At 44.3% G+C, this 18,897-nt stretch overlaps 2 protein-coding genes across 3 annotated transcripts in view; one reads left to right on the forward strand and one right to left on the reverse strand.

Moving 5' to 3' along the window:
* LOC135899961 (acetylcholinesterase-like) overlaps positions 1 to 18,897 on the forward strand; it is a 478,426-nt gene that overhangs the window by 109,060 nt on the left and 350,469 nt on the right. The window lies entirely within an intron of this gene.
* Positions 5,879 to 18,897, reverse strand: part of LOC135900007 (uncharacterized) — a 57,315-nt gene continuing 44,296 nt past the window's right edge. Inside the window, exons 4-7 of the mRNA XM_065429440.2 lie at positions 16,599 to 16,755; positions 7,719 to 9,406; positions 7,260 to 7,409; positions 5,879 to 6,024 (exon numbers count right to left, since the gene is read on the reverse strand). Coding sequence (XP_065285512.2) covers positions 5,994 to 6,024; positions 7,260 to 7,409; positions 7,719 to 9,406; positions 16,599 to 16,755 — 2,026 coding nt within the window. The 3' untranslated portion in view covers positions 5,879 to 5,993. The remainder of the gene's footprint in view (positions 6,025 to 7,259; positions 7,410 to 7,718; positions 9,407 to 16,598; positions 16,756 to 18,897) is intronic.

Raw genomic sequence — 18,897 nt, forward strand, 5'->3', positions numbered from 1 at the left:
TCTTTACATGCCCACAAGCATTTTCGGATTCCACGCAGAAATAATTTTTTGCTCGGCTCAACGAGTTAACTTAGTTGACAAATTAACTGCGATGTGGCCACCCATAAGTTACTGGACAGTTAATCGACGAACTCGTCCCGCCATAAAGAAAGTAAGACTTGCATTGTAGGTCTTCAAGTGGAGGTAAAAAGCAGATGGCTACAAGTGATTTTTGTGGGAACACCATATTCACATAAATAGCCACATTGTCGTGACACAGAACACGTCGAGCATATAACTAAAAACCTTCTAGAGCGCGTACGAGTCTCACAATATTTATAGGGAAGAGGAAAGGAATCTATATGCCACACACGGCAATGGAAACGTACAACAGCACTGAAACAAGGCACAAAGAGCAATTTGCATGAGGTCGGAAAGAAAATTTGACCTAATTATAGAGACTTTAATTTTTTGACTAAGGACAATGGTGGCCGCTGATTGCAACGTACAATAAGTAAGACACTGTACCATCAGAATGGCACAAATTAGTACGGATGCAAAGCACCAAATTAAAGCACGAACAGCTGGTTAACATATGTATCAAAGGGGAGAATCACGCTAATAAATAAACACGGAATAAAATTGTCACCGAAAAACCTGAGGAGGGAAGAAAATATTTACATATTTGCTAGATGATTTGCATATTTTCAATATTAGTATATATATAAATGGAGAAGCATGAAGACAGCGAAATTCGGCACAAGGCACTAAGTAAGACGTATAATATTTAGCTTTATGGCAATGATGTACTGTTGCCGAGACCTAGGACGGGGGCTATTGTGAGGGGTGGAACTGATGCTCTGACTTCGCTATTTTAGTGAACTGTGGCGGAAGAGAAATGAGTCAATAATAAGGATGCGATTCAAGCGTTCGTCAAATTAATTAGCCCTGTATGTCGACTTGCCATTTTTCATTCTGCAGAAAGTTTTCTTGCAAAGGTAGGTAGCGCCAAAAACTGACGTGCACCCGCAGGCAATTCCTTTCGGTTGGGAATTGTTTGGAGCCTGTCAGTTTACAAAAAATAATAAAATTTTCTTTTTGCGCCTGTCATTCAAGCTTTCGTTTTACAGCATTCAATTACTTTTATTTGAAAGGAACCTGGCCGCGCATCCACATCGCAGCTAAATGGGTTTTGGAACAATTGTAGTTTCTCCTTCCTGCAATAAAGGTCACAGAACCGCTCCCAAAATTCTACGTGCAGATCGCCGAGGATTCTTGTGGCAATAACAGAAGAAAATACCGTATTTCTATGCGCAGTAATACTTGAACAGCCGCACAAATGCTCCCACTTTCGATTGCGCACATGATACTAAAAAAAATACAAAGCAATTTTAACCCTGTACTTTTGATGTCCATGTGAAAGTCTTGAATGAGGTGTACCTCTCCTTGCAGCTTCACATCGAACTTCTTCATGTGGTTCGTAAAGTAGACGCATAAGGCCAATTTCCAGGGGCACTCGAAACAGTACTGTAAGGGTTCGGGATGAGCCTTCTGCGCACGGAACTATTTATTCCTTCCCTAGGGTAAAGAGATGAGACAATAGTTTTCCAGAGATCAGCCATCAAATTGCCGTGTAATGAGCCACTTCTACGAATTCAGATTTCATCGCATTTGGAAATTTACGGAACTGGTGGTGGTTTAACCCTCACGACTCCACATTAACTGCTGAAGTAGCATGTTTGAGAACTCGGGACACGCCCACGTGTACTTCCCACTGAGGAGCTGCTTGTGAATCGTGCACAGCAAATAGACCCATCATTGAAAACTGAACAAATTTAGCAGCGTTTGTATTTGCCCTTGCCAATTCCTAATTTCTTCTTCACTGCTTTTAGGCTTCCTCCGTTCCTGAGAGCATGTTCAATTTTATCCATATTATACTTCCTTATGTCAGCTGTCTTACGCTTTTTGATTAACTCGGAAAGTTCTGCCAGTTCTATTCTAGCTGTAGGGTTAGAGGCTTTCATACATTGGCGTTTCTCGATCAGATCTTTCGCCTCCTGCGATAGCTTACTGGTATCCTGTCTAACGGAGTTACCACCGACTTCTATTGCACACTCCTTAATGATGCCCACAAGATTGTCGTTCATTGCTTCAACACTAAGGTCCTCTTCCTGAGTTAAAGCCTAATACCTGTTCTGTAGCTTGATCTGGAATTCCTCGATTTTCCCTCTTACCGCTAACTCATTGACCGGCTTCTTATGTACCAGTTTCTTCCGTTCCCTCCTCAGGTCTAGGCTAATTCGAGTTCTTACCATCCTATGGTCACGGCAGCTTACCTTCCTGAGCACGTCCACATCTTGTCTGATGCCAGGGTTAGCGAAGAGTATGAAGTCTATTTCATTTCTAGTCTCACCGTTCGGGCCCCTCCACGTCCACTTTCGGCTATCCCGTTTGCGGAAGAAGGTATTCATTATCGGCATATTATTCTGTTCTGCAAACTCTACTAATAACTCTCCCATGCTATTCCTAGTGCCTATGCCATATTCCCCCACTGCTTTGTCTCCAGCCTGCTTCTTGCCTACCATGGCATTGAAGTCACCCATCAGTATAGTGTATTTTGTTTTGACTTTACCCATCGCCGATTCCACGTCTTCATAGAAGCTTTCGACTTCCTTGTCATCATGACTGGAGGTAGGGGCGTAGGCCTGTACAACCTTCATTTTGTACTTCTTATTAAGTTTCACAACAAGGCCTGCCCCCCTTTCGTTAATGCTATAGAATTCCTCTATGTTACCAGCTATATTCCTAATAATCAGGAATCCGACTCCTAGTTCTCGTCTCTCTGCTAAGCCCAGGTAGCACAGGACGTGCCCGCTTTTTAGCACTGTGTATGCTTCTTTTGGCCTCCTAACTTCACTGAGCCCTATTATATCCCATTCACTGCCCTCTAATTCCTGCAATAGCAATGCTAGACTCGCCTCACTAAATAACGTCCTAGCGTTAAACGTTGCCAGGCTTATATTCCAATGGCGGCCTGTCCGGAATTCGCAAGAATCAGATGTATGCGTTAAAAGACAAAGCCGGCAATATCATTACTAATATGGACGAGATAGTTCAAGTGCCTGAGGAGTTCTATGGAGATTTATACAGTACCAGTGGCACCCACGACGATAATGGAAGAGAGAATAGTCTAGAGGAATTCGAAATCCCACAGGTAACGCCGGAAGAAGTAAAGAAAAACCTTGGGAGCTATGCAAAGGGGGAAGGCAGCTGGGGAGGATCAGGTAACAGCAGATTTGTCGAAGAACGGTGGGCAGATTGTTTTAGAGAAACTGGCCACCCTGTATACGCAATGCCTCATGACATCGAGCGTACCGCAATCTTGGAAAAAACACTAACATAATCCTAATCCACAAGAAAGGGGGTGCCAAAGACTTGAGAAATTATAGACCGTTCAGTTTACTGTCCGTTGCCTACAGAGTATTTCCTAAGGTAATTGCAAATAGAATCAGGAACACCTTACACTTCTGTCAACCAAAGGACGAGGCAGGATTTCGTAAAGGCTACTCAACAATAGAACATATTCACACTATCAATCAGGTGATAGAAAAATGTGCGGAATATAGCCAACCCTTATATATAGCTTTCATTGATTACGAGAAAGCGTTTGATTTAGTCGAAACCTCAGCAGTCATGGAGGCATTGCGGAATCAGGGTGTAGGCGAGCCATATGTAAAAATACTGAAAGATATCTATAACGGCTCCACAGCCACCGTAGTCCTCCATAACCAAAGCAACACAATTCCAATAAAGAAAGGAGTCAGGCAGTGAGATACGATCTCTCCAATGCTATTCACTGCGTGTTTACAGGAGGTATTCAGAGACCTGGATTGGGAAGAATTGGGGATAAATGTTAATTGAAAATACCTTTGTAACTTGGGATTCCCTGATGATATTGCCTTGCTTAGTAACTCAGGGCACCACCTGCAATGCATGCTCACTGACTTGGAGAGGCAAAGCCGAAGGGTGGGTCTAAAAAATTAATCTGCAGAAAACTAAAGTAATGTTTAACAGTCTCGGAAGAGAACTGCAGTTTACGATAGGTAGCGAGGCACTGGAAGTGGTAAGAGAATACATCTACTTTGGACAGGTAGTGACTGCGGATCCGGATCATGAGACTGAAATAATCAGAAGAATAAGAATGGGCTGGGGTGCGTTTGGCAGGCATTCTCAGATCATGAACAGCAGGTTGCCATTATCCCTCAAGAGAAAAGTTTATAACAGCTGTGTCTTACCAGTACTCACGTACGGGGCAGAAACCTGGAGGCTTACGAAAAGGGTTCTACTTAAATTGAGGGCGACGCAACGAGCTATGGAAAGAAGAATGATAGGTGTAACGTTAAGGGATAAGAAAAGAGCAGATTGGGTAAGGGACAAACGCGAGTTGATGATATCTTAGTTGAAATAAAAAAAAAGAAATGGGCATGGGCAGGACACGTAATGAGGATGGAAGATAACCAATGGTCATTGAGAGTTACGGAATGGATTCCAGGGGAAGGGAAGCGTAGCAGAGGGCGGCAGAAAGTTAGGTGGGTGGTTGAGATTAAGAAGTTTGCAGGGACAACGTGGCCACAATTAGTACATGACCGGGGTAGTTGGAGAAGTACGCGAGAGGCCTTTGCCCTGCAGTGGGCGTAACCAGGCTGATGATGATATTTGCCCTGCCAGTTCTATTTTACCTCTGTACATGTCGCCCCCCCCTGACCTCCCCCCCCCCCCCGCCAAACAATTGTTGCAGATTTTAGGTTGCCAGAGCAAGCTGTACGCTGTGACAGTGTTTCTGAATTCATTAAAGATGTCTTTGACTGTTTCCGCACCACACAAGCTGTGGACTGAAGGAAAAGAGAGAACGGAAATTATAGGGATGCAAACCAGGTCGCACCCTGTTTGCTACCCTACACCGGAGGAACGAGAAGCTGGCAAAAAAAGCAAAAGAAGGAAAAGGCAGGAGGAAATGTCTAAAAAACGCGGTTCTATACTATACAGAACTATTTACATAGCGTAGTTGCACAGGCGAAAGCTTTCTGGGCCCAGCGTGGGCACAGTCGAGAAAGCGAAGTGCATCTTCTGCCATGATTATTGAAACCGGCCAATCGGAGCTGTTGCCGCATGAGGTCTCTGATTCGTCGGTGCCGTCTTGGGCGACGTAGTACCGGCGCAGAATTTTGTAACTGCAGTGAAGCAGCGCCACAAAAGAAGCGTAATAGCATAAAGTCTGGAGGTCCCTGCGTTTTAGCATCTAAAGCGGGCAATTTCGTTATATGAATTTACAGCCTACGCGAAATTACAATGTGTACGAAGGCATCGCAATAGTCCTATTCACAAATTATTGATATATTTGAAAGTGGCGTATAGGACATCAATTTTGTCTGCTTTAGATGTATTATTCACGGGGCAGTTTACAGAATTCTGTTATTGTTTTTAATATTTGACTTATAATTGAAGCTTACAGGCACAATACTTTTTTTTCAGTTTTAGAATGTTGAACAATACTTGTTAAAAATATTTACGGCATAAATGAAAAAAGCCGCTGTGTGGCGCTATTATTACTTTTTTTCTTTTGAACCCCCCAAACCCGCCTCCTTTTCGTGCAATAGTGGCCCATAAAAAATATTTTTTTGTTCCCGTCCATTTCGGTAGGAGCCCCCAAACTAAAGCTTTCCCTTAAGGCTACGCTGCACGCGAAATTAACTGATTGCCCATGTCTATGCATGAACGCATGCTGTGTTTTGTGTACTTTTATAGAATAACCCAAATAAGTGTGTGGACCATCTGCTACTAAAGTAAACCCGTAAGGCTCCATCCAGGCTCCATCCCTTTTCCTAAGACAAAACTTAGCCGCAGAACATCAAAATACATTGTATTTCCAAGCAAAATGGCACAGACATACACACACATATTGACTAGACTTGACTGAGCAGAGCATCCTGTGCTTCTGACGAGGAAATTTCCGCTTACGTGGCCGCGTCAGGCGACGTCGCGTTTCTGTAAAACAAACAAAAACCGGCCGCGTGTTACACTGATGAAAAGAACGTCACGTATCGGCCAATATCAATGATGAGCACTCCGGAATTCTTTTATATTGTTGCAGCAATAATGCGCGTAAATATATAGCAATTGTAAAATCACCTTTTCTGTGTTTATTGTGAAACTTCATAGAATATTGCCAAAGCCATAGAATATTGCGATTGCCATAACACATTTCGGGAGAAACATCAAAATAATGGCATATTGCTGTCAGCCAGGCGCCAAATCACAATATGGTGATACAGTGTCATTAGCGACACGATGGTCCAGCTTAAGTTTCAGAGTATTCAAAAAGAACATGCCTTTCTATTGAGTTATTGACACAAAGTGTTGTCTTCGACGTCCGTACCGCGGCTAAGCACGGTAAGCGTCGCGGCTCTGAAGCTCAAGTAGAAAGCAGCAACCAATGAATTTAGGCTTCAGCGTGCTTAACATTTAGGGTGCATCTAAAATGCAGTTCGATATTAGCGTTTGCAACAGAATTTACAGGCATGAAATCAAAATTTGATTTAGATATGAAGTCATAATTTAGTTTGTGACATAATAATTGCTGCAATCCTTGACAAAGCACGTTAAAGAACGTCAGGTGGTCGATATTGCTCGCAAGTCCTCACTATGGCTTGCCCCATAATGAGATCTTAGTTTCGGCGCGTAAAACCCGAGAAGTTAATTAATTTAGATGGGGATTCGTTAGAATAATTGTGGCGCAGATGCGAGGTCTCAAGCTGAAATAACCTTTTCTAATGTAATCTCGCTTCATGGAGATTTATCGCTAGCAACATATAAGTATTACACTAAAACTCTAAACGGCCTTAAAAACATCCATTTACGGACACTGCACAAAAATTTGACAGTAAAAATGAAAGTCAGACACTTTTATACTCGGCATAATGAAGCAAGTTTATAGAATTGGCTGTATACCTAAGTTATTATTAAAGTGCAGCGCTGGTTCAAAATATTAGCTTATGACTGGCTTTGCCATTTCTTTTTTGATCAGCTGCAGTTTGCGGATTTAGGCAATCTGCTCGAATATATAGTCTTAATGCAAAAAGCTTTCTGGCCTTTCGTCTCGAACGAGCGGAACAAAAGGTTGGTTTCATTGGAGTTTCTTTTTTTCGTTTCCACCAGTACATGCGTAAAAAGCGAAATGTCATATGGGTTATCATAATTACTGCAAATGCAAGGTTACTTACGTTCCTAGCAGGATAGGCTTCCACAGACTGCATCTATTTTGAATATTATCTCGTTTCTTGGTGTACTTGTTCAACTCTATGTGAATTACGTTGGGATTCTGGAGGGTGTATTCAGGCCATTCGACAACAGGCGGAGGCAGCACAGGTTTTCTGCAATAAACAAAATGTAATAAAACCCAGCGATTATGACAAGGTAACTTCATAAGGTGCGACCAAAATCTGCTCTATTTTCGACGGAATACAACATTTTTACATCGAGTCGTGGTTCAGTTTGCAAGTGTACGAGTACAATTTTCTTATTATACGCGCAACCTTCTAACACAGCTTAAAAACGAGCCTTTACTATTTTCCTTGTGGAAAGAAAACATATATCGTTTTATGCAACACCGTCATTACCGCCTTAGATTGAATTACTAATGACCACCGCGTTGTATTTGCACGTTTTTTGGGTGCGCTTACCCTGTTTTCACAAACGAGGACCAGATCTGGACGATGTTCTTCATGAAGATCTCTTCTTCCGGCGTGTAATGGAGACGGTCGGCATATTTGACGGCATTTGGCCCCAGATGCTGTGCTAACAGCTTTCCATCTTTGAAGAAGGGCAGTGATCCTAGGGTGTAAGCAATGTCCTCCGCGTGAGCCACTCCCATCCATTTGGGCCAGAGGCTGTGGGTTGCGCGGTAGTTGAACAGGTACCTGTAGGTGTGAATACCCTGTTCAGCAGCTATTTGCCCGAAGAAGACGGTCGGACAAGTGAACACTGCGTCGCCAAGCATCCTGCTTATGGTGGCAGCCAGTTGTTTCTCAGAAGGTTGTTCAGTTGTGTCGCCGAAGTAGCTTTTCACTAGCTTCTCGCCGTCCACAGTGTCGATGTTGAACATCTCCGACATTAAAAAGGTGACTAGAGTGCGATAATCACTGTAGAGCAGCTTGCTGAAAATGGGAATCGATTCCTTGAGCAGGTTGTAAAACACAGTGCCCTCATCAGCCACTGATCCGAGAAGGATTTCTTTGGCGGCCAAGTGCTTCCAAGTGTCTGCGGATAGCACCTTTCCCGGGATAAAATCGTCGTTTTCTGACGGCGGAAACATCTGTTGTGTCATGTCGAGGGAATCGAGCTTCTCGAATATCGCTGGTGCCTTCATTTTCCGCAGGCAGGTGGAAATAGCCTTGCCCTGGTCTTCAAGCTTTTTATGTTTGTCGTAGCAGTTCATTGCCAAAGCGGTGAGGATAATTTTGGCTCTGCCTCCAAATGCAATGCCGAGGATCAGGGAGAGTGGGGTGCCGCTTTGCAGCACCAGTCTCTTGAAGAGGCCGCGACTGTAGGGGGACAGTGAGTGCAGGGCCGCGGATATGCCGCCGGCGCTCTGGCCTAGTAGAGTGACCTCGTCGGGATCACCACCGAACCGATCAATGTTCCTTCCGATCCACTTGAGCACAAGATTCTGATCCCACAGGCCTATGTTCCCCTGGATACCAGCCTCCTTGGAATCAAGGAACCCAAAGATGCCGACGCGGTAGTTGAACGAGACAAAAACGACATCAGCGAGAGCGACGAAGTTCGACGGGTTGTACACGAACAGAGATGAGTCGCCCCACTGGAATGCGCCACCGTGTATGAACACCACAACCGGGCGCTTCCTGGAGCATGCAGCACTTTGCGAGGAGCAGGGAGCAGCGGGCTTCCATACATTGAGGTAGAGGCAATCCTCGGACGCCATATGGGAGTAGTCGAGTGTCAAGTTCGGCAGGAACCTCAGTGGTAGCTGCCAACAGGGCTTCGGCATTTGTGTGGCGTCCAGGATTCCCCTCCATCGAATAGCTGGCTCTGGCCTCCTGAACCGCAGAGAGCCCACCGGTGGCACGGCGTATGGTATGCCCAAGTACGCTTCCACGCTATTGCCGCTGATGCTCAAACATCTGCCACGTATCAAGCCCTTTTCCGTGCGAACGACTGCATTGCAGGTTGCTGCTCCATGGACGAACAACCGCCGGCTTGTGATGCATGCCAGAACGAAGGCAGTGCAGAGCAGCGGCAGTAATGAGCGCCTGCCAATATCGACAGAGAGAGGCAAGGCGAGTCCCATCGTGATTGCTGCCAACAGGAAGCCGGTCCAAACTGCTGCCCGTCGGCTCTCAGCGGAGAGTCACGCGAAACTGCTATGCGCGACCGAAAAGGAGGCATCCTTTTTATTCACACTGGGCAAGGTTACGACGCGCAGAGACGGAAAGAGAACATAAAAACTTGAGGAGAGTTTGCGATCAAACGCTCGCTTTCTCTGTTTCGGCCAGGACCGGGGAAGGGTACCATTAATAAAGCAGAAGGAAGCCGTCACGTGTACACAGTTTTGCATGATAACCCCACTAGGTGGAACGTGTTTCAGCTTTGTTGGTGTACGACCGTGACCGCACGTATAATAACACGGTTTATATTTTTCGGCTGTCCCGCCCTTTCGTCTCGCTGCTTAATGGGGAGGGGGGAGAGGATTGCTGGCAAGCGGCCCGCGAGAAAAAGAAAAGAAGTATACCATAGAAGCAGAAAGCGACAACTTTGGCTGTAGACCTCAGTTAGGCTTGAATAATTCATGAAAGTGCTGAAACTAGCAGTCACGTAGGACATTAGTCTGGCATGCACTGGCCGTACTTCAGTGATCTCGCTATCCAGAGATTAACAGAGACGGAAAGGGCAGCCATTCTGTGGAGTACCTTCTTGGGACAACTGATGCGTGTCCAGCCTGTGTGGACGTTTCCTAAAGCATAATCCGTTACTAATTTAAGATTCCCTCTCGTGTAGTGACTAGTGCACGAACCGGACATCTCCAGACAAAGCCCGCAAACTACGTGTCGCAATAAGCTACACAGCCGAATGCGCAAACGTAAAATGCAGAAGGGCTCTTAGGAAACCACTATCGTCGCCACGCTCTTTCTTTCTTTTTTTAAAATGGAGCATTCCGCAGTCGTTACCCTCAGGAACTGTTGTGCATTCAGTGTGGATCACGTACGCATGGAAGGAGGGCTGAGGCGTGGCAAGCATGTTTGTCAACTTTCTGACATGAGAAATTGAGTTTCTTACTTTTTTTCTTTGAATTCCGCCAGGCGTTCCTTACGGCAGTAAGCACTGCTGTATTTGCATTTTCTGCACCGTCCGCATAACAGGTTGTTGCTGAAATCGCCCACAGCCTTATCTATCCGGACCGAACGCATCCCCTGAGGCAAAGGCGAAACTGCCTTAGAGTCATCTATCTGCATTTCGGTCTGCGCTACATATACGTATATAAAATGAAAATACATAACAATTTTTTTTTATGATGCCTCTGCTGCACATTAAAAAGAATCATCATGCTGCAGCTATTCTGTATTCGGGACTTAATGATGCGCAGCTTAAATTATATACCAGGTGTTTATTTTTATGCGGAACACTTTATTTTATAAGAAACTTATATCTGAGCCGCTGCCATGTTTGCAGATAGACTACGTGGCTGGACGGACATTAAAAGCCACAAAAATTTAGACTAATTTCGCTAATTACGTTAAATGTGGACATAAACTGTTTAGTTATTCTCTTTAGGGCAGACGTAATTGCAAAATTGAAGCGAACGAGTAAAGTGTATTTGTGTATCCTTAGTGAAAAAAATCGGAAGACTAGCGCTACTTTCGAGAAAGTGGCTTTAGAATTTGCTACGATATACGTTGGCATTCCAGTTATGTTTCCCAAACCCGTTCATCAACATTTCGGAACGATCTTAACTGGAACATTACAACACACGTTTACATGCGCACCCACGCACGTACGTACTGTGCACAAGTGATAAGCACACGCACCTAGCGTTTCGAGCGTCTAGTTCAACCTAGTTTCCCCGAGGCAAACTATTAAACTACGCCTTAACTCTCATTACGCCCAGTGGCTTCGGTTCATATTTTCGTTCGAAGTCCCTTAATTTAGATAGCAATCGCTTATTTCGTTTCAGCATGAGCAACCGCGCACTGAGCTCTTTTGTGAAGTTGTGATAGCTGCTAATTCTACAAGAGCTGCAGCAAAAGAAAGGAAGATACAATTATAATACACGAAAATTGTTTCCTAAGTTTCTCTACATGACACCACTGACCGCGAACCTCTGGGACTAAGAGTTTCCCGAAAATAGACTTAGCAATCACAGACAGATCATGTAGACTCCCTTTGTATATATATATATATATATATATATATATATATATATATATATATATATATATATATATATATATATATATATATATGCATACATACATACATATTATAAGTGTGCGCGTGCTTGCGCGCAAGGACGATCACATACCATTTATCATCATGAGCCTTCCCGTTCCACTGTGCTAAGTTTCATTCGGGATTGCTCTCTCGGCGCAATTTGTTACATAGTGCCTTGTTTTTTTTCTCGTCCCTTCCGCAGCTTCGCTTTAAAAACTTCCTCAATAGAGCCTTTTGCGCCACTGTTTCGGCTCGATAGGCAGCGTTGGGGGCATGAACTGCCTTTTTTCCGCAATTTGTGCGCCGTCAAGGAAGTAACCATGACTGTTGTAGCAGAAGGCGCAAACATTCGTGTACACCACAGCTTCGCCGCGTGTCAGTGTTGCCGGGGAGGCCCTCGTAACTTTATAGCTGTAGCGATAACAAAATAATAATACGATGATGTATCCAGGGGCATTTGCAGTTTTAAAGAATCAGTAACGATGTCCATCCCTATATATTTTTCCTACCAATGTCGCTACAGCTATGCTGTTGGAAGAAAAGTAAATGTTTCCGTAGCACTCATCTTGCTTTTTTTTTAGGTTAAAAGCCCCAGTGACGCGACATGACTAGCGCATGCAAACGATCAAAATAAGTGCTGCTTTGTGTTGGGCCTTTTGGTATTCGAACTTTGATAACATTTTTAGCTCACTTAGGGGCGTCTGCGTCAGAAGCGTTTGGTGTGTTGTGACACCAAGTACGCGAGCATGTGAGGGGTGGACCGACCTGCGTCTAACCGCGCGCGTCTTAGCCATGTCCGAAAAAAATGGGATCCTGGCGGTTGGGTTAATGCCCAGTGTTTGGACCTTTACGGCCTCTCGGCGGCGGCAACATACCTCTTTGGCCTCGGCTTCACGTAGACGCACGCCCGGAGTAACCCATCCAGGGAAAATGGGTAGTTGCCCTTTCCTGTCTATCTCTCTGATCTTCGTCTTTCTCTCTGACTTCCAATCTTTCCTGTATCCTCCTCTCTTCCTCTTACTTCCGATTTCCAGGCAGCAAGGGTTAACCTGGTGTAGTCTATCCAATCTAGGATATGTTATATTACGGTAGAGTAGCTACGTACAGCTGGCGTCTGCGTTTCCTTCGTGTCTCGCAGCGTCCCCTTGTTTGGCTCGGTAGTGGGTGGCCGGCCAAGTTAGTAAAATAAAATAAGGTATTGATGGATTTAAGTACCTTTCCCCGACTGCCTTATCGCCCTCTTTCGGAAAGAAGGCGCATCGAATAGACTTTCATATTTGTCGCCCAATGCAAAGAATCCTTCCTGCACTACCACGTGATACATAGTCAATGCCCCGAAAAAACAGTAAGAATCCTTTCAGCATTCACTGCTGCGAAAGTTCTTGGTGGTGGTGGTGGTGATGTTGAAGCAGGCGGGGTTAGCCTGGCATACATAGCCGGCAATTGTTCCGCCTGATCCGAAAGTTCTTGCCGCAATTGTTCCGCGAAAGTTCTTACCGACGTGCTGGGTCCAAGATAGAATAAGCAGGAAAGAGAAAAGTAGAAGGCAGGGAGGTTAACCAGAATAACGTCCGGTTGGCTACCCTACACCGGGGGAATGGGAAAGGGGAAAACAAAGGTCACACGGAGAGAGAGGAGGGAAGGAAAGAGGGAAATTCCGGGGAGTTCGCTGACGCGTGTGGTCTTACAGAAATTGCATTAATAGTCACAGATTGTTGCGCAAGCCCGTCGTCCTTAAGAAGCACAAAAGCGCCTTCACCGCTTTATGGGCCGAAGGGCGATGGGCACGGTGTTTCAGCAGCACCTGCACAGAAAGTGGCCGATTGTCCAGTTTTTGGAAAGCTTTGGCAAGTTGTCTCTCTCGGGTGTATCGTGGACAGTGGCACAGCAGGTGGTCGGTGTTTTCTTCGGTGCCACAGACCTCAAATGGTGCACTGTCAGTCACTCCAATTAATGTAGAGTATGCTCTTGTGAAGCCAACTCCTAACCAAAAACGACAGAGAAGCGTAGCTTGACGTTGAGGAAGTTCGAGTGGAGGTCGGAGTTGCAAAGAGCGATTTAGTCGTTGCATGCAGTCATGTAAATCGTAAGTTTAGCGAGTTTTCCGGATACAATATCACTAAAATGGCTAGCGGTGATTTACTGCTCGAAGTATATGACCAGCTCCAACATGAAAAGATTCCAAATATTCTAGCTTTTGGTGATGCCGAAGTCACAGTAACCCTATATTTCTTCATGAACACATCTACGGGAGTGGTATCAGATGCTGATCTCTTGAATCTGAGTGAAGAACTGCTCGAAGGATGGAAGCAGCAGGATGTTGTCAAAGTACAAAGAATAACGATCAAACGCGACAACAAAGAAATTCCTACAAAAGATCTAATTCTCACTTTTGCTGCAAGTGTATACTGCCAGAATCTCTCAATACAGGCTATACAAAAACACGAGTGAGAACATCCATTCCAAATCCACATAGAAGTTTCAAATGTCAAGATTTGGCCATAACTCACAAGCTGCCGAGGTCGTCTCACTTGTGCAAAATGTTGGTGAGGAAGAGCACGTTTCCGACAACTGCAATGGTAGCGCCATTGTGCGAAGTGCGATGGTGATCATGCTACATATTCCCTATTATGTCCGACGTGGAAAAAGGAAAAACGGTATTGTCACACTGATAGTTAAAGAGAACATGTCATTTCAAGACGCGCGGAAACTTGTTTCATTCATCCATAACGCAGGGTATGCTGGCGCGGTGCGTAAGGGGCCAACTGCGCAAGAGACTTAGGCGTCTGCCCGGCTCACAAAAAGTGTGGCCTTGGCGACAGCAGCCAGTGCTGCTTCGCCTCACTGAAAGAGGGCCCATCGACCTCAGGGTTGGTAGGCTCCAGTGCTTCATCTGTTCAGGCAATGCCTTCACGACGAACACACCGCTCACAAAAGCGAACGTCCAGTGCCTCTCACAAGGCAATGAACACCATTCCAAGCCAGACGGTGCAGCAAGCACCGAATGACTGCCATAAGTCTCAGGACCACGGCCATAAAGACAAACTCCGCATTAAGGGGAACGGGAAAGGACGTGTAACCTAAACAATTTTTCCTCTTTAAACCCAGATCATACACACTTCCCCTAACATTGAGACACAAATATTACAGTGCAACGTCAGGGGACTTCTACACAACCTCTATGATGTCAAGGAACTCCTGCGTAAATATAATTCAAAGGTGCTGTGTGTCCAAGAGACCCGTCTAAAACTTGCACAGATGAGCTTTCTACCACAATTTAGAATTTTACGCAAAGACGGTGACGATGCTCTCGCTTCGTCCGGTGGTTTCGCAATTGTACTTGATAAGCGTATAGCATGTCAGGCCTTACAACTCCGAACGCCTCTTGAGGCAGTTGCGGTTCGAGCCTTTTTGTTTGGAAAACTCATTGCAATCTGTTCTATCTACACACCGCCCCACTATAGATTCCAAAGAACAGAATTTCTTAGTCTAGTTGGTGAGCTGCCTCGCACTAGTTTGGGACTTCATCGCCCAGAATACTCTCTGGGGAGACTCTAGATGCGGTGCCATAGAACATTTCCTTGTTTCTTCATGTGCATGCTTATGAAATAAAAAGGAGCCGCCATACTGTAGTACAGCACATGACACGTACTCTGCGATAGATTTAACTATCTGCTCTGACACACTTCTGCCATGCCTAAAATGCGACGTAGTTAAAAGCCCATATGGGAGTGATCATTTTCTCATCTGCCTCAAAATTTTAGAAGAAAATGAATTCCTCCCACATACCCCTCAATGGAAAGTTGCACCCGCGGATTGGAAAAAAAATTGACGAAGTCACCTAGATGCAGCGAAACGCTTTTAAAGATTTTAGTGTGAACTATTCTATTGCTTATTTTACCGCTTTTATAACTGACGCTGCAGTAGAGTGCACTCAAACGAAGGGGACTGAAAAAAAGAGGCACGTGCGGTGGTGGAATGAACAATGCAAGAATGCGTATAAGGAGCAAAACAAAGCACGTCATTCTCCAATTCCAGAAAAGCTCATAAACTTCAAGCAAGTGAAATCCCAAGGCAGACGAACGCTACGTATTGCTAAAAGATAAAGCTGGGAAAAATACATCACCAGCATAAATTCCTATATGCAAGAAGCCAAAGTCTGGAAGAGGCTAAGAAAATTAATTAGTCCACAAACTTACTTTATGCCTTTGGTCGATGATCAAGGCTACAGCCTTCAAGACCAGGTGAATACTCTCGGACATTTCGAGCATGTGTCTAGCTCTGCGGACTACTCACAGTCATTCCAGAAACATAAACAGATAGCAGAAAGTAAGGCACTGAACCGTAAATGAAGGGGGACTGAACCGTACAACCATTATTTTAGCATTGCAGAGTTCAAAGCTTCTTTGAACGGCTGTGCAAAATCTGCACCAGGAGGTGATAGTTATGTACATAATCGTAAAACATCTTCAGCCTGACATGCAGATAGCTCTGTTGTCTCTTTTCAACATTACCTGGGCAACAGGAGACATTCCATTGGCATTGAAAGAGGCGATTGTCGTACCTGTCTTGAAGCAAGGTAAAGGTCCACCCTCTGTAGCAAGCTGCCGGCCCATAGCACTCACAAGTTGGTCATGTAAACTCTGAAAATAATAATTTCCGGATTTTACAGTTCCTTGATTAAAACATGCTCCTTGATTCATATCAGTTTGGTTTTAGGGAAGGCCGATAGACGACAGACAACGTCATTCACATCGAAGAATATATTCGCGACGCTTTCATACACAAACAGTTCTTTCTTTACGTGCTCTTGGACATGGAAAATGATTACGATACCACGTGATGGTATGGAATACCACGTGATCTATCGGAAATGGGCATCCGCGCAGAAATGCTTGATGTAATCGAACGTTATTTATCAAATCGCACATTCCGCGTTAGAATCGGTAATGTACACTCGAGAACATTTATACAGGAAACTGGCTACCGCTTTGTGGCGTGCTTAGCTGGACACTCTTTATCATAAAAATAAATTCCTTGCGTTCCTAAATATCGCGTAGTATATTTTATTTGTTATACGTTGATGACGTTCAGATTGGATTTAATTCATGTACATTCAGAGACAGGTACAGCTTTTTCTGTAGAAGGTGTCTAAGTGGGTCGATGAAAATGGTTTTAAGCTCAATGCCAACAAGAGAACCTGCGTTATTTTCATACAAGAGAGAGGCCTCATAGCCAATCCTGATGTAGAACTTCAGGGGCAGCACATACCTATGAGCACAGAACACACATTTTTAGGCATAATTTTAGACACGAAATTAACCTTTATTTTAAACATAAGTACCTTAGAAACGAACGCCTAAAAACCATGGACATTCCTAAAATTCTGTCACACAACGTGGGGTAGTGATAGAAAGTGCATAATGAACATTTACGAGAGCCTCTTTCGAACACGCTATTACGGGGTCATAGTTTATCACTTGGTTACTCCTAGCGCCTTAAAGAGGCTGGATCTTGTCCACCATGAAGGTATCCGCCTGGCAACCGGTGCGTTCAGGACAAGTCCTGTAGAGAGTCCTTAAGTTGAACCAAATGTGTGGGCGCTTCATATTCAGAGGCCGTACTCAAGTTTTATGTACTTTGTGAAAGTAAATGGAGACCGCGAACATCCCTCTTAAGCAAGTGTAAACAACATAGCATCTGCAACTTCATTTGATAATCGACCGGCACTTAGAGAACCGTTCTCCCAGCGTGTACGGAAACTTAGTAAAGAAATTGATGTTCCACTTTTTGAAAATCCTCTAATGGCTCTTGCCACAATCAAAGAGCAGCCATTGCCACCGGGGCAATGGCAGTTCGTTGATTTTGATGCAACATTTGTTGAAATAACAAAGAACTCTCCCCAGGTACACATTCAAATGCACTCTCTTGAACTTCAGTCGAAGTACGCTTGCCAGGAGTTTTCCACAGATGCCTCAAAGCCGCATGCCGGCGTTTCATATGCAGCCATTGACCCCTCACTTTCAGAATTTAACATCCTGCATCCGAAATTGAGCATCTTCTCTGCTGAAGCATATGCTGTACTGAGAGCTGTTAAACATATATCGAATACAAAAGTGCAAAATGCTAATATATTCACAGGCTCTCTTAGTGTCGCAAAATCTCTAATGTCCCTCCAGAAACACAACAATCCTGTACTCAACGAGCTACATTCATTCCTGTCCTGTGCACAGTATATGCATCTAATCAGCACGTTACAATATGTGGGGTGTCTGGTCTCAGGGGCATTGAGAACATGCTTGCAGATGAAATTACCATGTGAATCCATTGCAACAAAAGTTGGTAACTCTTCCGTAGGTATGCCAGCCGCAAACGTAAAGCCATTTTTGAGCAAGGCATTGGCAACAGAAGCAAGGCATTGGCAACAGAAGTGGCACACCGAAACCTCCGATAAATTTAATTTAATCAAGCCACATTTAGGAAATTTGCCACCAATAACAAAAGTACGGCGAATAGAGATATTTTTATGCCACCTTAGGATAGGTCATTCGTATTGCACACTCTTATCTGTTTACCAGTAGTGAACCTCCCATTTGCTCAGATGTGGGCTAGACACTAACCGTCCTTTATGTCTTGCTGGAGTGTACAGAAATGGAAACAAAGGAAAAAACACGTCCCTTTAGCCTACCGTCATAATATTCTTTTTCATCCGGCAATTTTACTTGGTCCTGACCCGTTTTTTGACAGAAAATCAATCTTTGACTTTCTCCAAGTTGGTCATTCATTGCAAGTTATAGGCACAAGGATTTCGTAGCACAGCACCCTGCCAGAGGCTGCTGCTGCGGTAGTAGCATTTTGTAGAGCACGTGCCTACAGGGCCTTGCATTTAAGGGCCTCGTTGAGGCAGTAGTGCTAGTGGCATTTGTATATTTTATTATCTTATTCCACCGGAGCATATCCTTTCGATTCATAGCACATATGACAAGTCATTGTGACCATTTTAATAGATATATATTTATTTTACTACTGTTTTAGGCTTCCATATATAGCCGCATTGCATTGTAATAGCCAACCACGATGCCATTTGTCATTAATTGCGTCGTTGAGTGCATTGCAACATTGCTTGGCGCTCTTTGGCCGTAAACATAAGACGTCACATACTGTCATCATCATCATCATCATCATCATCATCATATCATCATCATCATCATCATCATCATCATCATCATCATCACCATCATCATCATCATAATCATCATCATCATATTTAGCACCAGCTGACGGATGAAAGGGAGGCATAGATACTCTTATGTGCTCAAATTAGCCTGACTTTCAAACAATAGTTTTCGCACTAGTAGATTTGTGATAAATTCAGAAATCTCCGAGCTGGTACGCCAGGGTGCGAGAGAATCT

The sequence above is a fragment of the Dermacentor albipictus genome, chromosome 4 (genome assembly GCF_038994185.2).
Source record: "Dermacentor albipictus isolate Rhodes 1998 colony chromosome 4, USDA_Dalb.pri_finalv2, whole genome shotgun sequence".
NCBI lineage: Eukaryota > Metazoa > Arthropoda > Arachnida > Ixodida > Ixodidae > Dermacentor > Dermacentor albipictus.